At 43.1% G+C, this 21,530-nt stretch overlaps 1 protein-coding gene across 3 annotated transcripts; it reads left to right on the plus strand.

Annotated features, from left to right (window-relative positions):
- The first annotated feature begins 1,315 nt into the window (after positions 1-1,315).
- LOC110497523 (SLAM family member 5) lies at positions 1,316-19,631 on the plus strand. 3 transcript variants are annotated; one of them, XM_036954431.1, is made up of 6 exons: positions 1,327-1,605; positions 14,049-14,363; positions 14,519-14,800; positions 14,924-15,040; positions 17,719-17,789; positions 18,583-19,631. In XM_036954431.1, exons 1-6 carry the CDS (start codon positions 1,545-1,547, stop codon positions 18,700-18,702), a joined length of 966 nt encoding a protein of 321 aa, XP_036810326.1. In that variant the 5' UTR covers positions 1,327-1,544; the 3' UTR covers positions 18,703-19,631. The 3 variants fall into 3 exon arrangements, with proteins under 3 accessions (XP_036810328.1, XP_036810327.1, XP_036810326.1); XM_036954433.1 differs by lacking the exon at positions 14,049-14,363 and having other exon boundaries at positions 1,316-1,605; XM_036954432.1 differs by lacking the exon at positions 17,719-17,789 and having other exon boundaries at positions 1,324-1,605; positions 14,924-15,044.
- The last annotated feature ends 1,899 nt before the right edge of the window (positions 19,632-21,530 follow it).

A 21,530-nucleotide genomic window follows, 5' to 3' on the forward strand; every position in this document is an offset into this window, starting at 1 on the left:
AATAACCTAAAACAAAAGGCCAAATATACACTGGAGTTGCTTACCAAGATGACAGTGGATGTTCCATGAGTGGCCTAGCTACAGTTCTGACTTAAATCGACTTGAAAAAAGGCCGTCTAGCAATGATCAACAACCAACTTGACAGAGCTTGAAAAATAAGAATAATGTGCAAATATTGTACAATCCAGGTCTGCAAAGCCTTTAGAGACTTGCCCAGAAAGACACAGCTGTAATCGCTGCCACAGATGCTTCTCCAAAATATTGACTCAGGAGTGTGAATATGTAAATAAGATATTTCTGTATTTCACTTTCAATTCATGTGCTAACATTTCAAAAAACATTATTTCACTTTGTAATTATGGGGTATTGTGTGTAGAGGGGTGAGAATTTAGACTGTAACACAACAAAATGTGGAATAAGTCAATGGATATGAATACTTTCTGAAGACACTAAGTGTACAAAACATTAGGAACACCTTCCTAATATTGAGTTGCCCCTGCCATCAGAACAGCATTAATTCGCAGGGGCATGGACTCCACAAGGTGTCGAAGCGTTCCACAGGGATGCTGGCCCATGTCGACTCTAACGCTTCCCACAATTGCGTCAAGTTGGCTGTATGTCTTTTGGGTGGTGGACCATTCTTGATACACACTGGGAAACTGGTGAGTGTTATTAAAAACCTGGCAGCAATGCAGTTGTTGACACACTCAAACCGGTGCGAGTGGCACCTACAACCGTACCCAATTAAAAGGCACATACATATTTTGTCTTACTCATTCACCCTCTGAATGGCACACATACACAATCCATGTCTCAATTGTCTCAAAGCTTAAAAATCCTTCTTTAACCCGTCTCCTCCCCTTCATCTACACTGATTGTAGTGGATTTAACAGGTGGCCATGATATCAATAAGGGATTATAGCTTTTACCTGGATTCACCTGGTCAGTCTATGTCATGAAAAGAGCAGGTTTTCCTAATGTTTTGTACACTCAGCGTATATACCATAATAGAACATAGAAGGCTACCATACAAGATGATGCAAACTGTAAACAGTCGACCATGAAATTCTACATTTATTCCACTAGAAGGTAGTCTTTAACAACCTACAGTACAGTACTCTGGTTCATCACTACGCAACAAATCTCCTAACCACTCCCCGTCTCAAGAGCGATGAGTATTATAGTCTAATGAGCTGATGGCAATAATGGATTATATGATTTCTCACACATGCGTCTTCTCCAAGGCCTCCATCTCCACAGGGTGTTGTGATGTTGATGGTAATGTTGTGATTACTGACAGGGTTGGCAACCAGTCTTCTCTCTCTAGTACCGGAGGGATGGTGATGAGATCGGGGTGTAATCATTAGTCCAAACAGTTGCAACTGAAACGACAGGTTCTATTGGACAAATTCAGGTCGGTCCCTCCCCATTTAGTTTGCTTCTCTTTAGAAACGTTTGCAATAGAATACATCTGTACAACAAAAACGTCACACCTGTCAGGTTGTTCACAGTGGACACGACTGAACAGCTCGAGCTTTAGAACCATGTTTAGATGGAGAAGGCTTGCCAGCCTGATGTTAATGCTGCTATATTTCATCATTGATGGTATGTTTCTTTTGTTACTGATTTGCTGTGTATGTGGGAGATAATAGATAAGTAGCCTAAACTTGACTTGTTTTAAATGTTCAATGTTTGAATTAGTAACTTTAGAAATGTATTTTTGTACGTTTGTTTGTGGCTCCTGATAAGGGAGCCTAGGCTACCAGCTGTAGTGCATGAAGCGCAGACCAAATGTGAATTCCCCAAATTGCATTCCCCAACCCCCCCTTCCCACCCCCCCCCCCCCCTTATTAAATATGGTAAAATGTGTAAAGGCTAAATAATTTAAACAGTGCCACATTGAAACTTAGCCTGTCGCTAAGACTCAAAATAACATTCCTCTCTCTCTAGAGACATACCCTCCTGTATCCTGTCCGAGCGTTTGATAAATATTTACAGTAAGGGATAGATAACGACAGAGAGTAGGTTGTATAACTGAGCTCTTTCATGGGAAGAAAGAGGTGGAGGCTATAAAAGTCTCAACACCAACTACAGAGTATGCCAATACTTTGATGCATAGACTCCTTTATATGACAGATGAATGATCTTTTGGAAACAACAGGCTGACAACCTTTCCTAATATTTGAGATTGAGACTGTAGCAAGTCATGTGGAACTAATTTGCATGACTATTTGCATGTTTTCCCAACTGACAGAGCTCACAGGCTCACTGTGTTAAGACTCACAGTGCCTAATGACTATAGATATGAGAATAAAATACACACCTTTATGGTGTTAGGACTTCCCTCAACCATGTTGGGACTTCCCTCAACCATGTTGGGACTTCCCTCAACCATGTTGAATCATTGAAGGGCAATGGACATGGCTTCATCCCCAAAATGAAGAAATAATTTCACGGATATGTCAACATCTAAAAGTCATGAGGTAAAATGAACATTCAAACTCAGTGATGTACTTTATTTAAGCTACATTCGATTGGCACATTAGATTGTTCTTCTCTAAACAGGAAAGGTTGGTGGTTTCCTGTGATTATGTGGTCAATGGCTGTCTTTACCCTGAATTAAATTAAATTACAGAAAATACACACATCAAAAGAAAAATACAAAATGCAAGCAGAAAGATTAGAAAAACACAGTCATAAAAAATAAAGACATTCATCAATAAAAAGTTCCTCAATCAGCTTTCTGAATTGCCCTAGATGCACCATAACATTTCAGAACATTTTGAAGATTGTTCCACAAATAAGGTGCAAAAAAGCTTAAAGCTGTTTTAGCTAACTCAGTAGAGACCAAAGGAATTTCCTGGGTTAACCATCCCTGAGACCGGGTGCGGTAACTCGTATGTCTGAAGTTTAGTAATGATGTTAGGTACAGTGGGACTTTTTGTAAAAAGGGATTTATAAATGAAAACATAGCAATATGTCAACCTACGTGATATCAGAGGGCCAACCAACTTTCTGGTAGAGAATAGAGTGTTGAGTGCTAAAATTGTCGGCCATAATAAAGCGCAGTGCGCTATGATAAACTGCATCTAACGACTTTAATGAAGTAGCAGCTGCGTTGAAATAGATGATGTCGCCATTGTCTAGGACCGATAGGAACGTCGGCTGAATAATCTGCTTTCTCCTTTTTGTTGAGAGGCAGGACCTATTTCTATGGAAGAGCAAATTTTTATTCTCGGCTTCTTAACGAAATCATCACTACGCTTTTTAAAAAGACCCTTGACGTGTCGTTTTGCCTTGCCCCCTGTTCTAGTAATTCACTTTTGTTACTTTGACACTGTCTGCATCTGTGTCTTCTCCTGAAATGTGAATGCACCTGTATTTGGGGAGTTTCTCCCTCTCTTCTCTGCAGATCCTCTCAAGCTCTGTCAGGTTGGATGGTGAGCACTCCTGCACAGCTATTTTCAGGCCTCTCCAGAGATGTTCGATCGGGTTCAAGTCTGGGCTCTGGCTGGGCCACTCAAGGACATTCAGAGACTTGTCCCGAAGCCACTCCTGCTTTGTCTTTGCTGTGCACTTACAGTCGCTGTCCTGTTGGAAGGTGAACCTTCACCCCAGTCTGAGGTCCTGAGCCCTCTGGAGCAGGTTTTCATCAACGATCTCTCTGTACTTTGCTCCATTCATATTTCCCTCGATCCTGACTAGTCTCCCAGTCCCTGCCGCTGAAAAACATCCCCACAGCATGATGCTGCCACCACAAATAGTTCAATCATGGTTTCATCAGACCAGAGAATCTTGTTTCTCATGGTCTGAGAGTCTTTAGGTGCCTTTTGGCAAACTCCAAGCGGGTTGTCATGTACCATTTACTGAGGAGTGGCTTCTGTCTAGCCACTCTACCATAAAGGCCTAATTGGTGGTGTGCTGCAGAGATGGCTGTTCTTTTGGAAAGTTCTCTCATCTCCACCGAGGAACTCTAGAGCTCTCTGAGTAACCATTGGGTTCTTGGTCACCTACCTCCCTTCTCCCCCGATTGCTCAGTTTGGCCATGCGGCCAGCTCTAGGAAGAGTCTTGGTGGTTCCACACTTCTTCTGTTTAAGAATGATGGAGGCCACTGTGTTCTTGGGGACCTTCAATTCTGCAGAAAAGTTTTGGTACCCTTCCCCGGATCTGTGTCTCGACATAATCCTGTCTCGGAGCTCTACAGACAATTCCTTCAACCTCATGGTTTGGTTATTGCTTTTGACATGCACTATCAACTGTGGAACCTTAGATAGACAGGTGTGTGCCTTTCCAAATCATGTCCAATCAACTGAATTTACCACAGGTGGACTCCAAGTTGTAGAAACATCTCAAGGATGATCAATGGAAACAGATGGACCTGAGCTCAATTCCGAGTCTCATAGCATAGGGTCTGAATACTTATGTAAATAAAGTATTTCTGTTTATTACATTTAATAAATGTGCAAAAATTACCACAGACCTGTTTCCACTTTGTCATTATGTGGTATTCTGTGTAGATTGCTTAGGAAATAGTTTTATTTAATCAATTTTAGAATACGGGTGTAACACAACAAAATGTGGAAATAGTCAAGGGGTCTGAATACTTTCCAAAGGCACTGTACTTAGTTTTACCTGCATTCAATACTAATTTCAGGTCAATAACGTGTTTCTGTAATACAATGAAAGCAGACTGTACTTCAGATAGAGCATGTTCAACCATGGGTGCAATAACATCCACAACAGTATCATCAGCATACAGTGATGCTAAGTGCAGGTACATTTATTTTACAGACAAGGCGATTTTGTCAACAACAAAAAGTACAGGACCCAAAATCGACCCCTGCAGGACACCTTTCGTAATATCCAGGAAACATGATTTATCACCGTTAGTAGATACACATTGAGTTTAATCTGTTAAGTAATTTTTAAAACAGTTACATGCAGCCTGGTTGAGGTCACTTGAGGACAGCCTTTGAATTAGTAGTGAGTGATCAACAGTATCAAAAGCCTTTGACAGGTCAACGAAGAAGGCGGCTCAATGTTGCCCTTTTATCCACATAATTAACCAGATCATTTATAACTAGGGATGCAGCAGAGATAGTGCTTTGACCTGGTCTAAAACCCAACTGATGTACATTTAGAAAACATTTCAAGGATAAGAAAGATCTTAATCAAGGATTCTAATATTTTAGCTAGGCGAGAAAGTTTAGAAGTAGGCCGATAATTATTTAGGTCACAAGGGTCACCACTTTGGTGAAGAGGGAGTACATGGGCCGCCTCCCAAACCCTGGGGATAGTACCAGATATAATCACCCAGTTAAAAATATGGGTTAATTATTCAGCAATCAGGGGGCAAAAAATAGATCAATCATATCAGCCCCAGCGGGTCATTTTTACATCTTAAGCAAGGCATCTAGCACATCACAGATAGTAAGTTTGCTGATATGAAAACAAAGATTCACTAGAAGATGACGTGTTAATCATCGAGTCAGCTAGAGGCTGGCATAGGGAAAAGCAGTTAATTGACTTACCAGGGTTAATTAAACCACAGTTTCTCTCAAATGAAAAGCCTGCCTAGATAAAATTATGATTAAAAGCATCACTTTTCCCCTTCTCAGTTATGATGCCACAGTCAGACATAACTTGCTTAGACAGGGAGGAAGAGGAATTTGTACGCTTGAGTGCATTTACTGTTCTCCCAACTTTTTAAGGATCACCAGCCGAGTCAGAGATAAAGCTTAAAAAGTAACTTAATTTAGATTCCTTAAATGATATTGTAGATATGTTTCTCAATGGTCTAGAAAATTAACAGGGTCCGTTTCCTTGCCTTGGACCAGGCCGGATTTTTCACCTGATTGAGCTCAGATAGATCCAACCCTTGGTTTTCTTCTGAGCTATCTTTCACTCTGAATTGTTTAAAAGGGGCGTGTTTATCTGCCAGAAAAATAAATATGGAGGATACATTTTTACAGGAGACAGTGGCTAAATCAAGACCAGAACATGTCACGTAAAAACCCTTGAGGAGAGAACTTTTAAAAATATATCTTCTTAATTAAACAAGGATTAGTATTTTGCTCTTTCGTATCTCCTATACATACTATGTGAGATGATCACGTTGTCGTGGAAATTCAACACCATGTCATGGAAATGACCACCAGGGACACCTTGAAGTCAATATGAAATTAATAATTATTTGTTATCTGCACGGTGGAGAGGCTCCAACCAACTCAATACACCAAGTACACATATCGATCAGGAACTCCAACTGGGATTTACATTCTAAAATACACACACAAGGGATCTGTAGACTCAGAGGTGACTAAATCTCTCGATGCTCAACCATTGTTTACATAGTTTTACATAGCTCTCACCACAATCGGGTTGCAGTGACAGTCCCTGAGACGAGTCAATACACCAAGCCTGTAGTTTAAGAGCTAGGGCATTCTAAACTTGTCAAAAAAAAAACAAAAAAAACTTCAATTCTCCCTCAAAGCTCTTCTCCTTTAATAAACCAAGGGGCTGTCACCACTCCTGATATTGAAATGGGTGGGAGTAGAGTATTATCTGGCCTAGCAAAAGACAGTGGGCCTGTGTGTTAGTATAATGCAAACAGTGCATGGTCCATCCCACCTAGAAATCCTATTGACTTTCACAGGGAAGAGAGCACACACGTTGTAACAGTGTCATACCAACGCTGATAAGAATGAGATTGGGGCAAGGTTAGCCCAAGATACATTCTAGTGGCTCTCCTCTCATTTTAGGGCATCGCTCTGTCACTCCTTCTCGCCTTTCCAAATCATAATTTGAACCCAATCAATTAATGAATTATCCAACACAAATTTAGAATCACTCGAAGAACCTCAACTTAGCACACACCGACACTTGCAGAATGTACATTTATGTTGACATACAGTATATTCATCTTATAATTCTAGCAATAACTTCTTTCGGCCCCCATTTGTGGTAATGACAGATCTCAATGCATTCTTCGTCTAAATTACAATAACATCCGCAGTGTGCAGACCTCCACAATCGACCTGATATCCCAAATAAACAATTTGACAAATCTAAATCAATTACAGGCACGTTTGACGACCCCCCTCCTTCACGCCACTCATCCTTCTGGCGTGTCTTAATTTCCTTCTTCAGAGAGCTTTACAATTCGTCTTCCCAATGGCACATATGTTCAAAGTGGATGGCCCTTGATAATGTCCCAATTTCAATATCTGGGGAATAATCCGATTTTCCCAGCAGACAAATCTCTCACCTGAGCCGCCATCCACCATCCTTTACGGTACATTACAGTGCCTTGCGAAAGTATTCGGCCCCCTTGAACTTTGCGACCTTTTGCCACATTTCAGGCTTCAAACATAAAGATATAAAACTGTATTTTTTTGTGAAGAATCAACAACAAGTGGGACACAATCATGAAGTGGAACGACATTTATTGGATATTTCAAACTTTTTTAACAAATCAAAAACTGAAAAATTGGGCGTGCAAAATTATTCAGCCCCCTTAAGTTAATACTTTGTAGCGCCACCTTTTTCTGCGATTACAGCTGTAAGTCGCTTGGGGTATGTCTCTATCAGTTTTGCACATCGAGAGACTGACATTTTTTCCCATTCCTCCTTGCAAAACAGCTCGAGCTCAGTGAGGTTGGATGGAGAGCATTTGTGAACAGCAGTTTTCAGTTCTTTCCAAAGATTCTCGATTGGATTCAGGTCTGGACTTTGACTTGGCCATTCTAACACCTGGATATGTTTATTTTTTAACCATTCCATTGTAGATTTTGCTTTATGTTTTGGATCATTGTCTTGTTGGAAGACAAATCTCCGTCCCAGTCTCAGGTCTTTTGCAGACTCCATCAGGTTTTCTTCCAGAATGGTCCTGTATTTGGCTCCATCCATCTTCCCATCAATTTTAACCATCTTCCCTATCCCTGCTGAAGAAAAGCAGGCCCAAACCATGATGCTGCCACCACCATGTTTGACAGTGGGGATGGTGTGTTCAGCTGTGTTGCTTTTACGCCAAACATAACGTTTTGCATTGTTGCCAAAAAGTTCAATTTTGGTTTCATCTGACCAGAGCACCTTCTTCCACATGTTTGGTGTGTCACCCAGGTGGCTTGTGGCAAACTTTAAACTACACTTTTTATGGATATCTTTAAGAAATGGCTTTCTTCTTGCCACTCTTCCATAAAGGCCAGATTTGTGCAATATACGACTGATTGTTGTCCTATGGACAGAGTCTCCCACCTCAGCTGTAGATCTCTGTAGTTCATCCAGAGTGATCATGGGCCTCTTGGCTGCATCTCTGATCAGTCTTCCTCTTGTATGAGCTGAAAGTTTAGAGGGACGGCCAGGTCTTGGTAGATTTGCAGTGGTCTGATACTCCTTCCATTTCAATATTATTGCTTGCACAGTGCTCCTTGGGATGTTTAAAGCTTGGGAAATCTTTTTGTATCCAAATCCGGCTTTAAACTTCTTCACAACAGTATCTCGGACCTGCCTGGTGTGTTCCTTGTTCTTCATGATGCTCTCTGCGCTTTTAACGGACCTCTGAGACTATCACAGTGCAGGTGCATTTATACGGAGACTTGATTACACACAGGTGGATTGTATTTATCCTCATTAGTCATTTAGGTCAACATTGGATCATTCAGAGATCCTCACTGAACTTCTGGAGAGAGTTTGCTGCACTGAAAGTAAAGGGGCCGAATAATTTTGCACGCCCAATTTTTCAGTTTTTGATTTGTTAAAAAAGTTTGAAATATCCAATAAATGTCGTTCCACTTCATGATTGTGTCCCACTTGTTGTTGATTCTTCACAAAAAAATACAGTTTTATATCTTTATGTTTGAAGCCTGAAATGTGGCAAAAGGTCGCAAAGTTCAAGGGGGCCGAATACTTTCGCAAGGCACTGTATGTCCATTTTTCCGACCAGTACACCAGAAGCATGAAAGAAGTTTGGACGGGATCTCTCTCCATGCTCACTCCACATGGACTCATGTCGCACTCCTGAGAGAAAAGGCATGCGAAAAAAAGGCAGTTGATAGCCTCAACTGGCTGCTGCGTACAGGTTGCTGGCTCGGACTCAGGTTTCAGGTGTTGAAGGATCATCGTGAACGCCATTATCGCCCTTACTTCAGCCGGTTAGAGGGGGTGAGGTTCATACCGTTCTCGGCCAAACTATCCCTTCTTTCGCAATCACCTCGATAGAGGACAAACCAGGACATTTTAGTTCAGGTCATTTCTGATTCAGGAAATCCAGACAAACTATTCACTAAATGACTAATTATTCACTGTATGACAAATTATTACTAATGCCAAAATTGATAATCCAAATGTCTAAGACAAATGTCAAAGAGAATTGGCTTATACTCCCCTATCATCTTGGCAACCTCACTGCAGAGTTACAGGGTGAGGGAAATGATGGCAAATCCTTAAGGAAAAATCCCAACCATCCAGCAGACCCAATCTGGTGAGATTTGTTATTGAAGCAAGACAAAAACAAATAAACAACCCAACAACAGCAATACACTTCTTCATATGAAACTAGAGGTGGGGAAAACTTAAATCAACACCATAGTGCCCTCAAAGCTCATCACTAAGCTAAAGACCCTGGGACTAAACACCTCCCTCTGCAACTCGATCCTGGACTTCCTGACAGGCTGCCCCCAGGTGGTAAGGGTAGGTAACAACACATCCGCCACACTGATCCTCAACACTGGGGCCCCTCAGGGGTGCATGCTCAGTCCCCTCCTGTACTCCCTGTTACCCATGACTGCATGGCCAGGCACAACTCCAACACCATCATTAAGTTTGCCAATGACACAACAGTGGTAGGCCTGATCACAGACAACAATGAGACAGCCTATAGGGAGGAGGTCAGAGACCAGGCAGTGTGGTCCCAGGATAACAACCTCTCCCTCATCGTGAGCAAGACAAAGGAGATGATTGTGGACTACAGGAAAAGGAGGACCAAGCATGCCTCTATTCTCATCGACGGGGCTGTAGTGGAGCAGGTTGAGATGCTCAGTCTCCGAACACAAGGCACCACAGAGGGTAGTGCATATGGCCCAGTACATCACTGGGGCCAAGCTTTCTGCCATCCAGGACCTCTATACCAGGCAGTGCCCCCCCCCCCCCCCCCCCCCCCAACCCCTATTTTACACTGCAGAAACTCTCTGTTTATTATCTATGCAAAGTCACTTTACCTGTACTCACATGTGCATATTACCTAAATTACCTCGACAAACCTGTGCCCCGCACATTGACTCTGTACTGGTACCCCCTGTATTAAACCTCGCTACTGTTATTTTATTGTTGCTCTTCAATTATTTACTATTTTTCGATTTTTCTATTTTCTTATTTTTCTTTTTTTCTTCTGTTTATTTTAGTAAATACTTTGTTACTTAATTTTTTTATAGCTTATGGTTTATTCGCCGTTAGTCAGCACCTCTACATAAAATAATTTTCTCTGGGTGTGCGCCAGCTCATGTTTTTTATTCAAGTAAATACTTTCTTAACATTTCTTTTTCTTAAAACTGCATTGTTGATCAAGGGCTTGTAAGTAAGCATTTCACAGGGGCTGGAGATGTCCGTGTCTGGATCAGCTGAGATGAGATTGGCCTCCTCTCTCTCCTTGGAGATGCGGGGAGGTGGGGGGGGGGGGGGGGGCTTGGTGGCTGACCTGGTTTGATTGTGGAACTCTGCCTAACGTGGCGTTCTTCAGGTCCTTGGCAAAGATTCTGACTCCCTCATGGTCCAGTTGCACATGGTCATACAAGTGTTCACATGTCAGGGTGTGGTGGTGAGAGACGCTGACATTTGGTAGTGAGGACCAGCTCCATGGTGATTTCTTGGTAGACATTTTGGATAATTTGCCGGGGGAGATCTTTCCTTGGTAGAAGGGTGGATAGAATCACGTTTCTCCTTGGGACCAGGGTGTGTGCTTTATCTGCCACCTTTCTCACTTCCTCAGCCACTCTTTCACCTTTTGTGCGCAGGTCATTTGTCCCAGTATGTATGACAAGGTTGTCAGGATTTTCCAGCTTGACTTGATAGAGCAGTTGTAGTGCACTAGTTGTCAGTTGTGGTACACCAGCATTTAGCCATCTGGTATCTGGTTAAATTCTCCTATCTTCCAGATACTTCCTATTAGAGTCTATCAGAACTGGAGTTTTGAGAGGTATCCTGGGTTGAACTGGATCCTGTCCTCGGGAGGTGTTCGGCTGAACATGGTCAGACTGCTGGGAGGTTGGTGAGGTAGGGTAGGGTGTGGCAGGCTGGGAGGTTGGCAGGTCAAAGTGGACCGTGTAAAATGTAAAAACAATGTTGTAGAAAAATTATGTAGTTACACTCCTGGGCCTACCCACCCAAGCAAAATAGCCTTCCTTTTCCCAGTACAATTTATCTTTCACTTTTAGAAATCCAAAGACCCCTATCAGGTCTACATTGATCTGACAATTGTAAGAATTATAAGAGCAAGTAGACCTTTAGCGTTACTGACAACTATTCTGTTCGCTGCAGTGAAAAGTATTAATTTCAGTGCAAACATATTTTACCACATAGGCCTGCATGTGAGACAGGACTCCTGTATGCAGAGAAGACTGTGTGGGGCTGCTTATCAGTGTGGTCAAACCACTAACATGACAGAAAAAGGCCGAACACACAATGTGACAGACTGAGGAAACGAGTCTGTGTTCACAAGCAGAGACACGGTCACATATTAATATGATTTGAACTTACAGCTGCAGGAGGATGACTGCCCGCTAGCCCCTGGTCTTCTTCCATAACATCATTGATGTGTCCTCATACAATGCCTTCGTGATATGGAACAAGATCAACCCTACCTGGATGGCTGATAAGCGGAACAAGAGGAGGGTGTTCCTGGAGCAGCTGGGAAAGGCACTTGTAACCCCACACATTCAAAGAAGGGAGCGCCTCCCCCGCACAGCAGCCTCTGCAGCGCTTGTGAAAGCTGTTCAGGGGGCTGAATATTGTCCTGATCCGCCTGAGGCTAAAGCTGGGGAAGGCAAGATGAGGAAATTACTAATTCTGCCCCCCCAAAAAAGGACTGTAAAACAAAGACTATGTGCTACACATGTTAGAAATACATCTGCAAAGTGATGTAAATTGATTGATTTATGTTCTTCAAGTTTTTGTTTTGTATTTATCTTATTTTGTTCGTATTTATTGTTGTTGTTTATACACCTTGTGGGTGGGGGCAATGGTTTAAAAATATGGGAGTAGACTAGTATTTTGTACTTGAATTCCTCATTGTACAGTATGTAAGAATATATAAATTTGTTGCCAAAAAAGTTCAAGACTGTTATTGTTTCTCTTCAATAAAATGCTTTCAAAACCACTTTCTGCATGTTTCTGTTACTATCTTAGGCTATACGTGTGCTATCTCTTGCTAAAAAAATATGTTTACACCTATGCAGTACCTTTAGCAATAATAATAATAATAATAATAATAACAAACCTCTACTTTAGTAAGGAAAACAACTATGACAGGTGTTTTGTAATAAAAAAACGAGTGGTGCCAACTGATTAAATGCAGTATTTCTACATTGTGAAGAGGGAAAACTCAGATATTCACAAAGTTGACAGGTTGTTTCTTCATGCAAAATAGATTTAGGGTTTAAAATTCAATTAAGCTGCTTTATTTTAGGGGTTTAGTGAAGGCGTACCCTTAAGGGGAGTATACAGAATGTTAAGACTACACAAGGGTTAATTTAGCAGTTTTTTTGAGGGGGGGGGGGGGGGGGGGGGGTCTGTACTTTACTTTACTATTTATCTTTTTGACAACTTTTACTTTTTCTCCACTACATTCCTAAAGAAAATATACTTTTTACTCCATACGTTTCCCTGGCACCCAAAAGTACTCATTACATTTTGAATGCTTAGCAGGACAAAAAAATTGTCCAATTCACACACTTATTAAGAGAAAATGCCTGGACATCCCTACTGCCTCTGATCTCGTGGACTCACTAAACACAAATGTTTAGTTTGTAAATGATGTGTGAGCGTTGGAGTATGCCCCTAGCTATCCGTAAATTTAAAAAAACAAGACAATCTGGTTTGAAATGACTTATACTTTTACTTTTGATACTTAAGTATATTTAAAACCAAGTACTTTTAGACTTTTACTCCAGTAGTATTTCACTGGGTGACTTTCACTTTGACTTGAATCATTTTTAATTAAGGTATCTTTACTTTTACTCACGTATGACAATTGGGTACTTTTCCCACCACTGATTATTGATATACATTACTTCTGTTTAGAAGAAAATTACATTAATAATTTAGCAGACACTTTTCAACAATCTACAGCTGCTTATAATCAGAATATTTTTGCAGTGTCCATATGTACAGAATTCCTCCCTCTTCCCTACTGCTAGTAGGACAACCATCATGCCCCTCATCTCTTTTTCTGTGTTGTCAACACAAAGCCTTGTTTCAACAAATAACACATAGTCCACATTAGTCCTCTGTCATGCTGCAATGTTCCTCTGACCCTGAAATTCAAAGAATGCAATCTAGGCTATTTTAGAGGCTGCCGTGGAAAATTATGTTAGGTGGTAATGAAATATCTCTGTAAAGTCGTGTGCTTTTTCAGTGATATCCTTGACTTTTATTTAGGAGAAAAAACAAACAGGCAATTGGGGAAGAACTTCCCTCACTCAGAGAATCCATTTCCATGTGAACTTAATCTCTGACAAAATATTAAACTACTAGTCCTAATAATTATTTCCTGACCCCAACCATCACATTAGGCCTGTAAATGACCAAGAAGGACTGTGATACTCAAGTCAGTAGTGTCATTCCAGGCGACGACATTGCAGCAAAAAAATGTACTAATGATTGTATGTCATTGTCATCTTCAGTGCAGTCTGGCATCAGATCACTATATCATATGGATGCAGTTACTGACATGTTAAACACTTATCCAGGTGTTGTGAGATTTAGTGTGCGAGTGTTTTACAGCCCCCCTGGAATGCAGTCGTTGTGTTGATATTGAGTACCTCTCTTTCCACAGTACTCTGTGCTTCCCAACCAAAAGTCCAGTCTGAGACTCAGCGGGTGAATGGCATCGTGGGACAGTCTTTCTCTTTTCCAGAGAGGGTGATCAAGTCTGGCAATTTACTTTACGGAGACCTTGGCAGTATTGCAAATGTGTACCCTGGTAAAGAAGGCAAAATCACCCTTGAGAAGAGATTTGAAAATCGTATCCACTTGAACAGTGTTACAAGATACTTCACTCTGTCAGACCTTAAGATAGACGATGCTGGGGTTTATACTGTGGAGAATACAGATGGAGGGGAAAAAAACAAATTTGAGCTCACTGTATACAGTAAGTGTGTGTGTGTGTGTGTGTGTGTGTGTGTGTGTGTGTGTGTGTGTGTGTGTGTGTGTGCGTGCGTGCGTGTGTGCGTGCGTGCGTGCTGTATATTACAAAAACATTAGATATAGGTTCCATTTCCAATTTATTCCAAATTTTTCTTCCAGATGTTGTTTCCAAACCTCAGGTGACAGAATGTGACAGCAGCTCCTGTTGTGTGGTGTGTTCTGTGGACAACGAAAAAGAGGTGACCTTGACCTTGTACAGGGGAGGGGACATATTAAACCAGACGAGCAGTCCTGATCTCACCACCGATCTATCTCTCCGTTTGGAGGTAGAGGGAAAGAACTACAACTCCACTTACAGCTGTGTGGCTACTAACCCTATCAGTAATGAGACAGTTCCTGTCCCAAAATGTTGCAGCAAAGATGGTCATCCTAATGATGCAGGTAAGAGCAATTTTGAATTAAAGCCATCCAGAAAATAGCAATTACCAAGTGAAAGTGAAGTGTCGTTGAGCTCATTCAAAACATATTTTACTAAAAATAATTTCCTTGTGTCATTTATTTCAGACGGTGATGAGAGGGGTCGGGGTATTCTTATTATTGCTGTATTCTGCATTTTGGTTGCCTTGGGGCTGGTTGGACTTGCAATCTATCTGAAGAAGAGGAGAAATGGACAACCAAAAGGCAGGTATTTATCTTTTACAGGTGTGAGGTCACCCCCCAAAGTGCTTAGCCTTTTTTCATCTATTTTTTTATTATTCTTTTTTAAAATCAAGGGTGGCGTTTTGGAAAAGGTAGGAAATGTTTGCTTGAACACAGGATGCAGGTCAAATAAAGCGGCACATCTTCCACACTTCCTCTGCTTGTCCCGACAGTGTCATTATTCCAGACAGTTTCTCTAAATGTTGAAAAAGCAGAAGGCGCATACACGCACGCACGCACGCGCACACACACACACACACACACACACACTCTCTCTCTGACAATGATTACCTGAATAGCTTAGCTTTTCTGACACCAAAAAGACTGCAAGCACAGAGACCGGTACCCATAGTAGACCGGTACCCATAGTACCCTGTACCCATACCGGTACAGAGACCGGTCCCATAGTAGACAGGTACCCATAGTAGACGGGTACCCATAGTAGACCGGTACCCATAGTAGACCGGTACCCATAGTAGACCGGTACCCATAGTAGACCGGTACCCATAATAGACCGGTACCCATAGTAGACCGGTACCCATAGTAGACGGGTACCCATAGTAGACCGGTACCCATAGTAACCTGTACCCATACCGGTACAGAGACCGGTCCCAAAGTAGACGGGTACCCATAGTAGGCCGGTACCCATAGTAGACGGGTACCCATAGGAGACCGGTACCCATAGTAGACCGGTACCCATAGTAGACGGGTACCCATAGTAGACGGGTACCCATAGTAGACCGGTACCCATAGTAGACGGGTACCCATAGTAGACGGGTACCCATAGTAGACGGGTACCCATAGTAGACCGGTACCCATAGTAGACCGGTACCCATAGTAGACCGGTACCCATAGTAGACCGGTACCCATAATAGACCGGTACCCATAGTAGACCGGTACTCATCGTAGACCGGTACCCATAATAGACCGGTACCCATAGTAGACCGGTACCCATAGTAGATGGGTACCCATAGTAGACCGGTACCCATAATAGACCGGTACCCATAATAGACCGGTACCCATAGTAGACCGGTACCCAAAGTAGACGGGTACCCATAGTAGACCGGTACCCATAATAGACCGGTACCCATAATAGACCGGTACCCATCGTAGACCAGTACCCAAAGTAGACGGGTACCCATAGTAGGCCGGTACCCATAGTAGACGGGTACCCATAGTAGACGGGTACCCATAGTAGACCGGTACCCATAGTAGACCGGTACCCATAGTAGACCGGTACCCATAGTAGACCGGTACCCATAATAGACCGGTACCCATAGTAGACCGGTACCCATAGTAGACGGGTACCCATAGTAGGCCGGTACCCATAGTAGACCGGTACCCATAGTAGACGGGTACCCATAGTAGACGGGTACCCATAGTAGACCGGTACCCATAGTAGACGGGTACCCATAGTAGACGGGTACCCATAGTAGACGGGTACCCATAGTAGACCGGTACCCATAGTAGACCGGTACCCATAGTAGACCGGTACCCATAATAGACCGGTACCCATAGTAGACCGGTACTCATCGTAGACCGGTACCCATAATAGACCGGTACCCATAGTAGACCGGTACCCATAGTAGATGGGTACCCATAGTAGACCGGTACCCATAATAGACCGGTACCCATAATAGACCGGTACCCATAGTAGACCGGTACCCAAAGTAGACGGGTACCCATAGTAGACCGGTACCCATAATAGACCGGCACCCATAATAGACCGGTACCCATCGTAGACCGGTACCCAAAGTAGACGGGTACCCATAGTAGGCCGGTACCCATAGTAGATGGGTACCCATAGTAGACGGGTACCCATAGTAGACGGGTACCCATAGTAGACCGGTACCCATAGTAGACCGGTACCCATAGTAGACCGGTACCCATAGTAGACCGGTACCCATAATAGACCGGTACCCATAGTAGACCGGTACCCATAGTAGACGGGTACCCATAGTAGACCGGTACCCATAGTAGACCGGTACCCATAATAGACCGGTACCCATAGTAGACCGGTACCCATCGTAGACCGGTACCCAAAGTAGACGGGTACCCATAGTAGGCCGGTACCCATAGTAGACGGGTACCCATAGTAGACCGGTACCCATAGTAGACCGGTACCCATAGTAGACCGGTACCCATAATAGACCGGTACCCATGGTAGACCGGTACCCATGGTAGACGGGTACCCATAGTAGACCGGTACCCATAGTAGACCGGTACCCATAATAGACCGGTACCCATCGTAGACCGGTACCCAAAGTAGACGGGTACCCATAGTAGGCCGGTACCCATAGTAGACGGGTACCCATAGTAGACGGGTACCCATAGTAGACGGGTACCCATAGTAGACGGGTACCCATAGTAGACCGGTACCCATAGTAGACCGGTACCCATAGTAGACGGGTACCCTTAGTAGACCGGTACCCATAGTAGACGGGTACCCTTAGTAGACCGGTACCCATAGTAGACCTGTACCCCATAGTAGACGGGTACCCATAGTAGACCGGTACCCATAGTAGACCGGTACCCATAGTACCAAATGAGTCCTGAGTTTTTACAGAACCTGTCCTGGGCGGTGAGCATCTGTATGTCTCTGTCCGTTAGTCACTCCTCAACTTAGGCCAATATTTACTTTTCTTTATTTCTCTTCATAGATTCATCTCAAAAAGTGCAAGTGGACATCGTGTATGCAACGATAACTCCTAAAAAACAAGCAGATAATCAGGTTAGTAAAAAAAATGCTACAGGCTGAGAGACAAGACAGCAGCATGTGCAGCCCTCATGGCGACAGCTGTAGGCTTTAGCTCTGCGCCAGTGGATTAATGTGGTCTTGAGTTGCACAGACCACATGAGCGTGATACGCAGCCTGAAGTCATTGCAACCAGTTTTGACCATATGAAATGGTTGGGTTGCACAATGAGAAGCCACACAGCACAAATGGTATACAGTAATGCCTTTGATCTTCACATAGTCTTTGTCAGTATTTGCAAAGTCTGTGGGCTTTTAAAGCTTGGCCTCGTGGTTCCTCCCACTAGCTTTAGGAATGGTCCTAGGTGTGTTGTGTTGACTGTTGAGTTACTTACTGCAGAACAAACAGGATAGACAAGAGAGCATGTCCTGTTTCTAATAAAGCATAAGATAATTTTTTCGGTTTGTTCCTTTCCTACCCCTTTAATCTCCCCTCTCTCTGTCCTGTCCTTCTCTGTCCCTCCCTCCCTCCCACCCTCCCTCCCTCCCTCCCTCCCTCCCTCCCTCCCTCCCTCCCTCCCTCCCTCCCTCCCTCCCTCCCACTCCCCACACCTACTTCCCTCCCTCCCTCCCACTCCCTACACCTACTTCCCTCCCTCCCTCCCACTCCCTACACCTACTTCCCTCCCTCCCTCCCACTCCCTACACCTACTTCCCTCCCACTCCCTACACCTACTTCCCTCCCACTCCCTCCCATACCTCCCTCCCACTCCCTTTCCCTGTCCCTCTCCGTCCTTCCCTCCCCTACCTCCCTCCCTCTCCCTGCCTAGGAGGAGCGAACAGGTGTACCAGAACTGGATTCACTTAGAGACAAACCAAAACTGACATCAGTTTATGATACACTCCAATCACATCGCATGGCTGCCAGCGGGGATGTTGACACAGCATGAAGGAGCGAAATGGGAAGTCACTGAAAAACCGACATGATAATTCACATCCTGGAGAGGACGGCATATCATGAAGAGGATGTTGAAACAAACTGAAAGTAAAAAAATATTCGCCCAGAAAACCTTTTAGAGGCACAGTTGTTATGGGAGAACCCCTGAAACTTTTGCGCTGATGTTATAATTTCAGGCTTTCTTTGTAGGTCGTTCTCACAGACCTTCTGCCAAACAGGGGTCTTGATGACATCCACTGGTATGGACCAATTCAATAACTACGCATTGAGTTAGTAGCAGGATCTGTATAATCCTTCTTTTCAAGTGCCTTTTGTCCCAAATCCCAATTTATAGGTTAAAACAAATGGAACCTGTCTTTTAATCCAATTCCCTAGTGTGTTTGCTATGCTACTGCTGGGCCAAAGCTTATTTTCAGTACTGACTGTTCTGTTGTTTAAATGTAGGTCCCTCCCCTGTATCTTTTTACAGCTGGTTATTGTTTCGCTTGCCAGAGGATAGCAGCTGTGTACGTATTATAAAAAGAGCAGGCGTTTGAGATAAAGACACCTACTTCTTAGAAGCAATGGCTGTTAGGCTGCTTTTGGAAAACAAAAGTTCCATAGATGTATTTTTTCCTTTCACCATTTATGTTGTATTGAAACATTTTTGAGGGTAGATTTGCCGTTTGATCTTCAGCGACATTTTCCTCTTCTTAGCGTTTTTCACAAGATGGAGGTCTGGGCTAAATTGTAACTCTTAATTAGCTCATTTTGTTTATTATGATGGACCATCTATTGGTTATCCTGATCTAGGTGTTTTTTTATGTTTTCATTTAACCTTTATTTAACTAGGCAAGTCAGTTAAGAACACATTCTAATTCACAATGACGGCCTACCAAAAGGCAAAAGGCCTCCTGCGGGGACGGGGCCTGTGATTAAAAATAAAAGTATAGGACAAAACACACATCATGACAAGTGAGACACCACACCACTACATAAAGAGAGACCTAAGACGACATAGCATGGCAGCATCACATGACAACACAACATGGTAGCAACGCCACATGACAACAACATGGTAGCAACACAACGTGGCAGCAGCACAACATGGTAGCAGCACAAAACATGGTACCAATATTATTGGGCACAGACAGCAGCACAAAAGCAAGAAGGTAGAGACAACAATACATCACACAAAGCAGCCACAACTGTCAGTAAGAGTGTCCATGATTGAATCTTTGAATGAAGAGATAAAACTGCCCAGTTTGAGTGTTTTTGCAGCTCGTTCCAGTCGCCAGCTGCAGCAAACTGAAAAGTGATGGGGATGTGTGTGCTTTGGGGACCTTTAACAGAATGTGACTGGCAGAATGGGTGGTATGTGGAGGATGAGGGCTGCAGTAGGTATCTCAGATAGGGGGAAGTGAGGCCTAAGAGGGTTTTATAAATAAGCATCAACCAGTGGGTCATGGGTATACAGAGATGACCAGTTTACAGAGGAGTATAGTGCAGTGATGTGTCCTATAAGGAGCATTGGTGTTAAATCTGATGGCCGGTGGTAAAGAACATCTAGCCGCTCGAGAGCACCCTTACCTGCCGATCTATAAATTAAGTCTCTGTAATCTAGCATGGGTAGGATGGTCATCTTAATCAGGGTTAGTTTGGCAGCTGGGGTGAAAGAGGAGTGATTACGATAGAGGAAACCAACCTCAACTTCTTTGGTATCTAACCCTAACCCTAACCCAATACAACTTGTCGTTTTGCTGTGTTTTGGGGGAAGAACATTGTTTGCATCAAATCCATCAGCTAGCTAACCTTTTTACGACCAGCACTGTCCAGAGCTTGGGGAAGGACAGGTGAGCGAGACAACTTTGCCAGCATCATAGCGATATGTATCGATTAATCGTTGTGACATATTAAATACGAGTGATAGTGTAATCAATGTGTAATAACTACATAAAGAAATGTATGAACGCGCTCAATTATTATGTGACGTGCAGTCATATTCAGGTCCCAATTCGTCAACAAGCTTATTTGACAGGTAAAGACCCAAACGGCGTTCCATAGAGAAAGCTTGTTGGACACTAAGAAAACTTTGGTGTAGAGCATTTAACACAAAATCCGGGGAGGGGCCAGCTTAGTAAAATACTGTATCATCTGCATATACATGGATGAGAGGGCTTCCTCCTGCCTGAGCTATGTTGTTGATGTAAATTGAGAAGAGCGTGGGGCCTAGGATCGAGCCTTGGGGTACTCCCTTGGTGACAGGCAGTGGCTGAGACAGCAGATGTTGTGACTTTATACACTGCACTCTTTGAGAGAGGTAGTTAGTAAACCAGGCCAAAGACCCCCTCAGAGACACGAATACTCCTTAACCGGCCCACAAGAATGGAATGTTCTACAGTACCAAAAGCTTTGGCCTAGTCAATAAAAATAGCAGCACAACATATGTAGCACATCATCCCTTCAAAATACAATCACTCCCTCCTGCAGACTCCTGCTGCAACTCCTGCAGACACCATACACTCTCCTTCTATCAGAGCATTTTTTGGTCCACCTACATTAGTGCAACCTTTGAATGGATCTGTGCCTGCAAAGATCACTGTCACCCAAAAATAGAAAATCTGTTGATACCATAGTGAGTTGTTGCACTGTAGGCCATTTCAATTTTATGCCACTCAATTTCTGAGTAGTTACTGAGACTGAATATGAAGATATAATTCACTTTTCACTATTTTAAAATAACCTTGTGACTTATTCAAACCGATAAAAATAAACATGTTGTACTGAGCTTCAATATATTAAGTCAAAGGCTTTCCTTTAAAGTCATACATTGTGTAAATT

The sequence above is a fragment of the Oncorhynchus mykiss genome, chromosome 19 (assembly GCF_013265735.2).
Source record: "Oncorhynchus mykiss isolate Arlee chromosome 19, USDA_OmykA_1.1, whole genome shotgun sequence".
Classification (NCBI taxonomy): domain Eukaryota; kingdom Metazoa; phylum Chordata; class Actinopteri; order Salmoniformes; family Salmonidae; genus Oncorhynchus; species Oncorhynchus mykiss.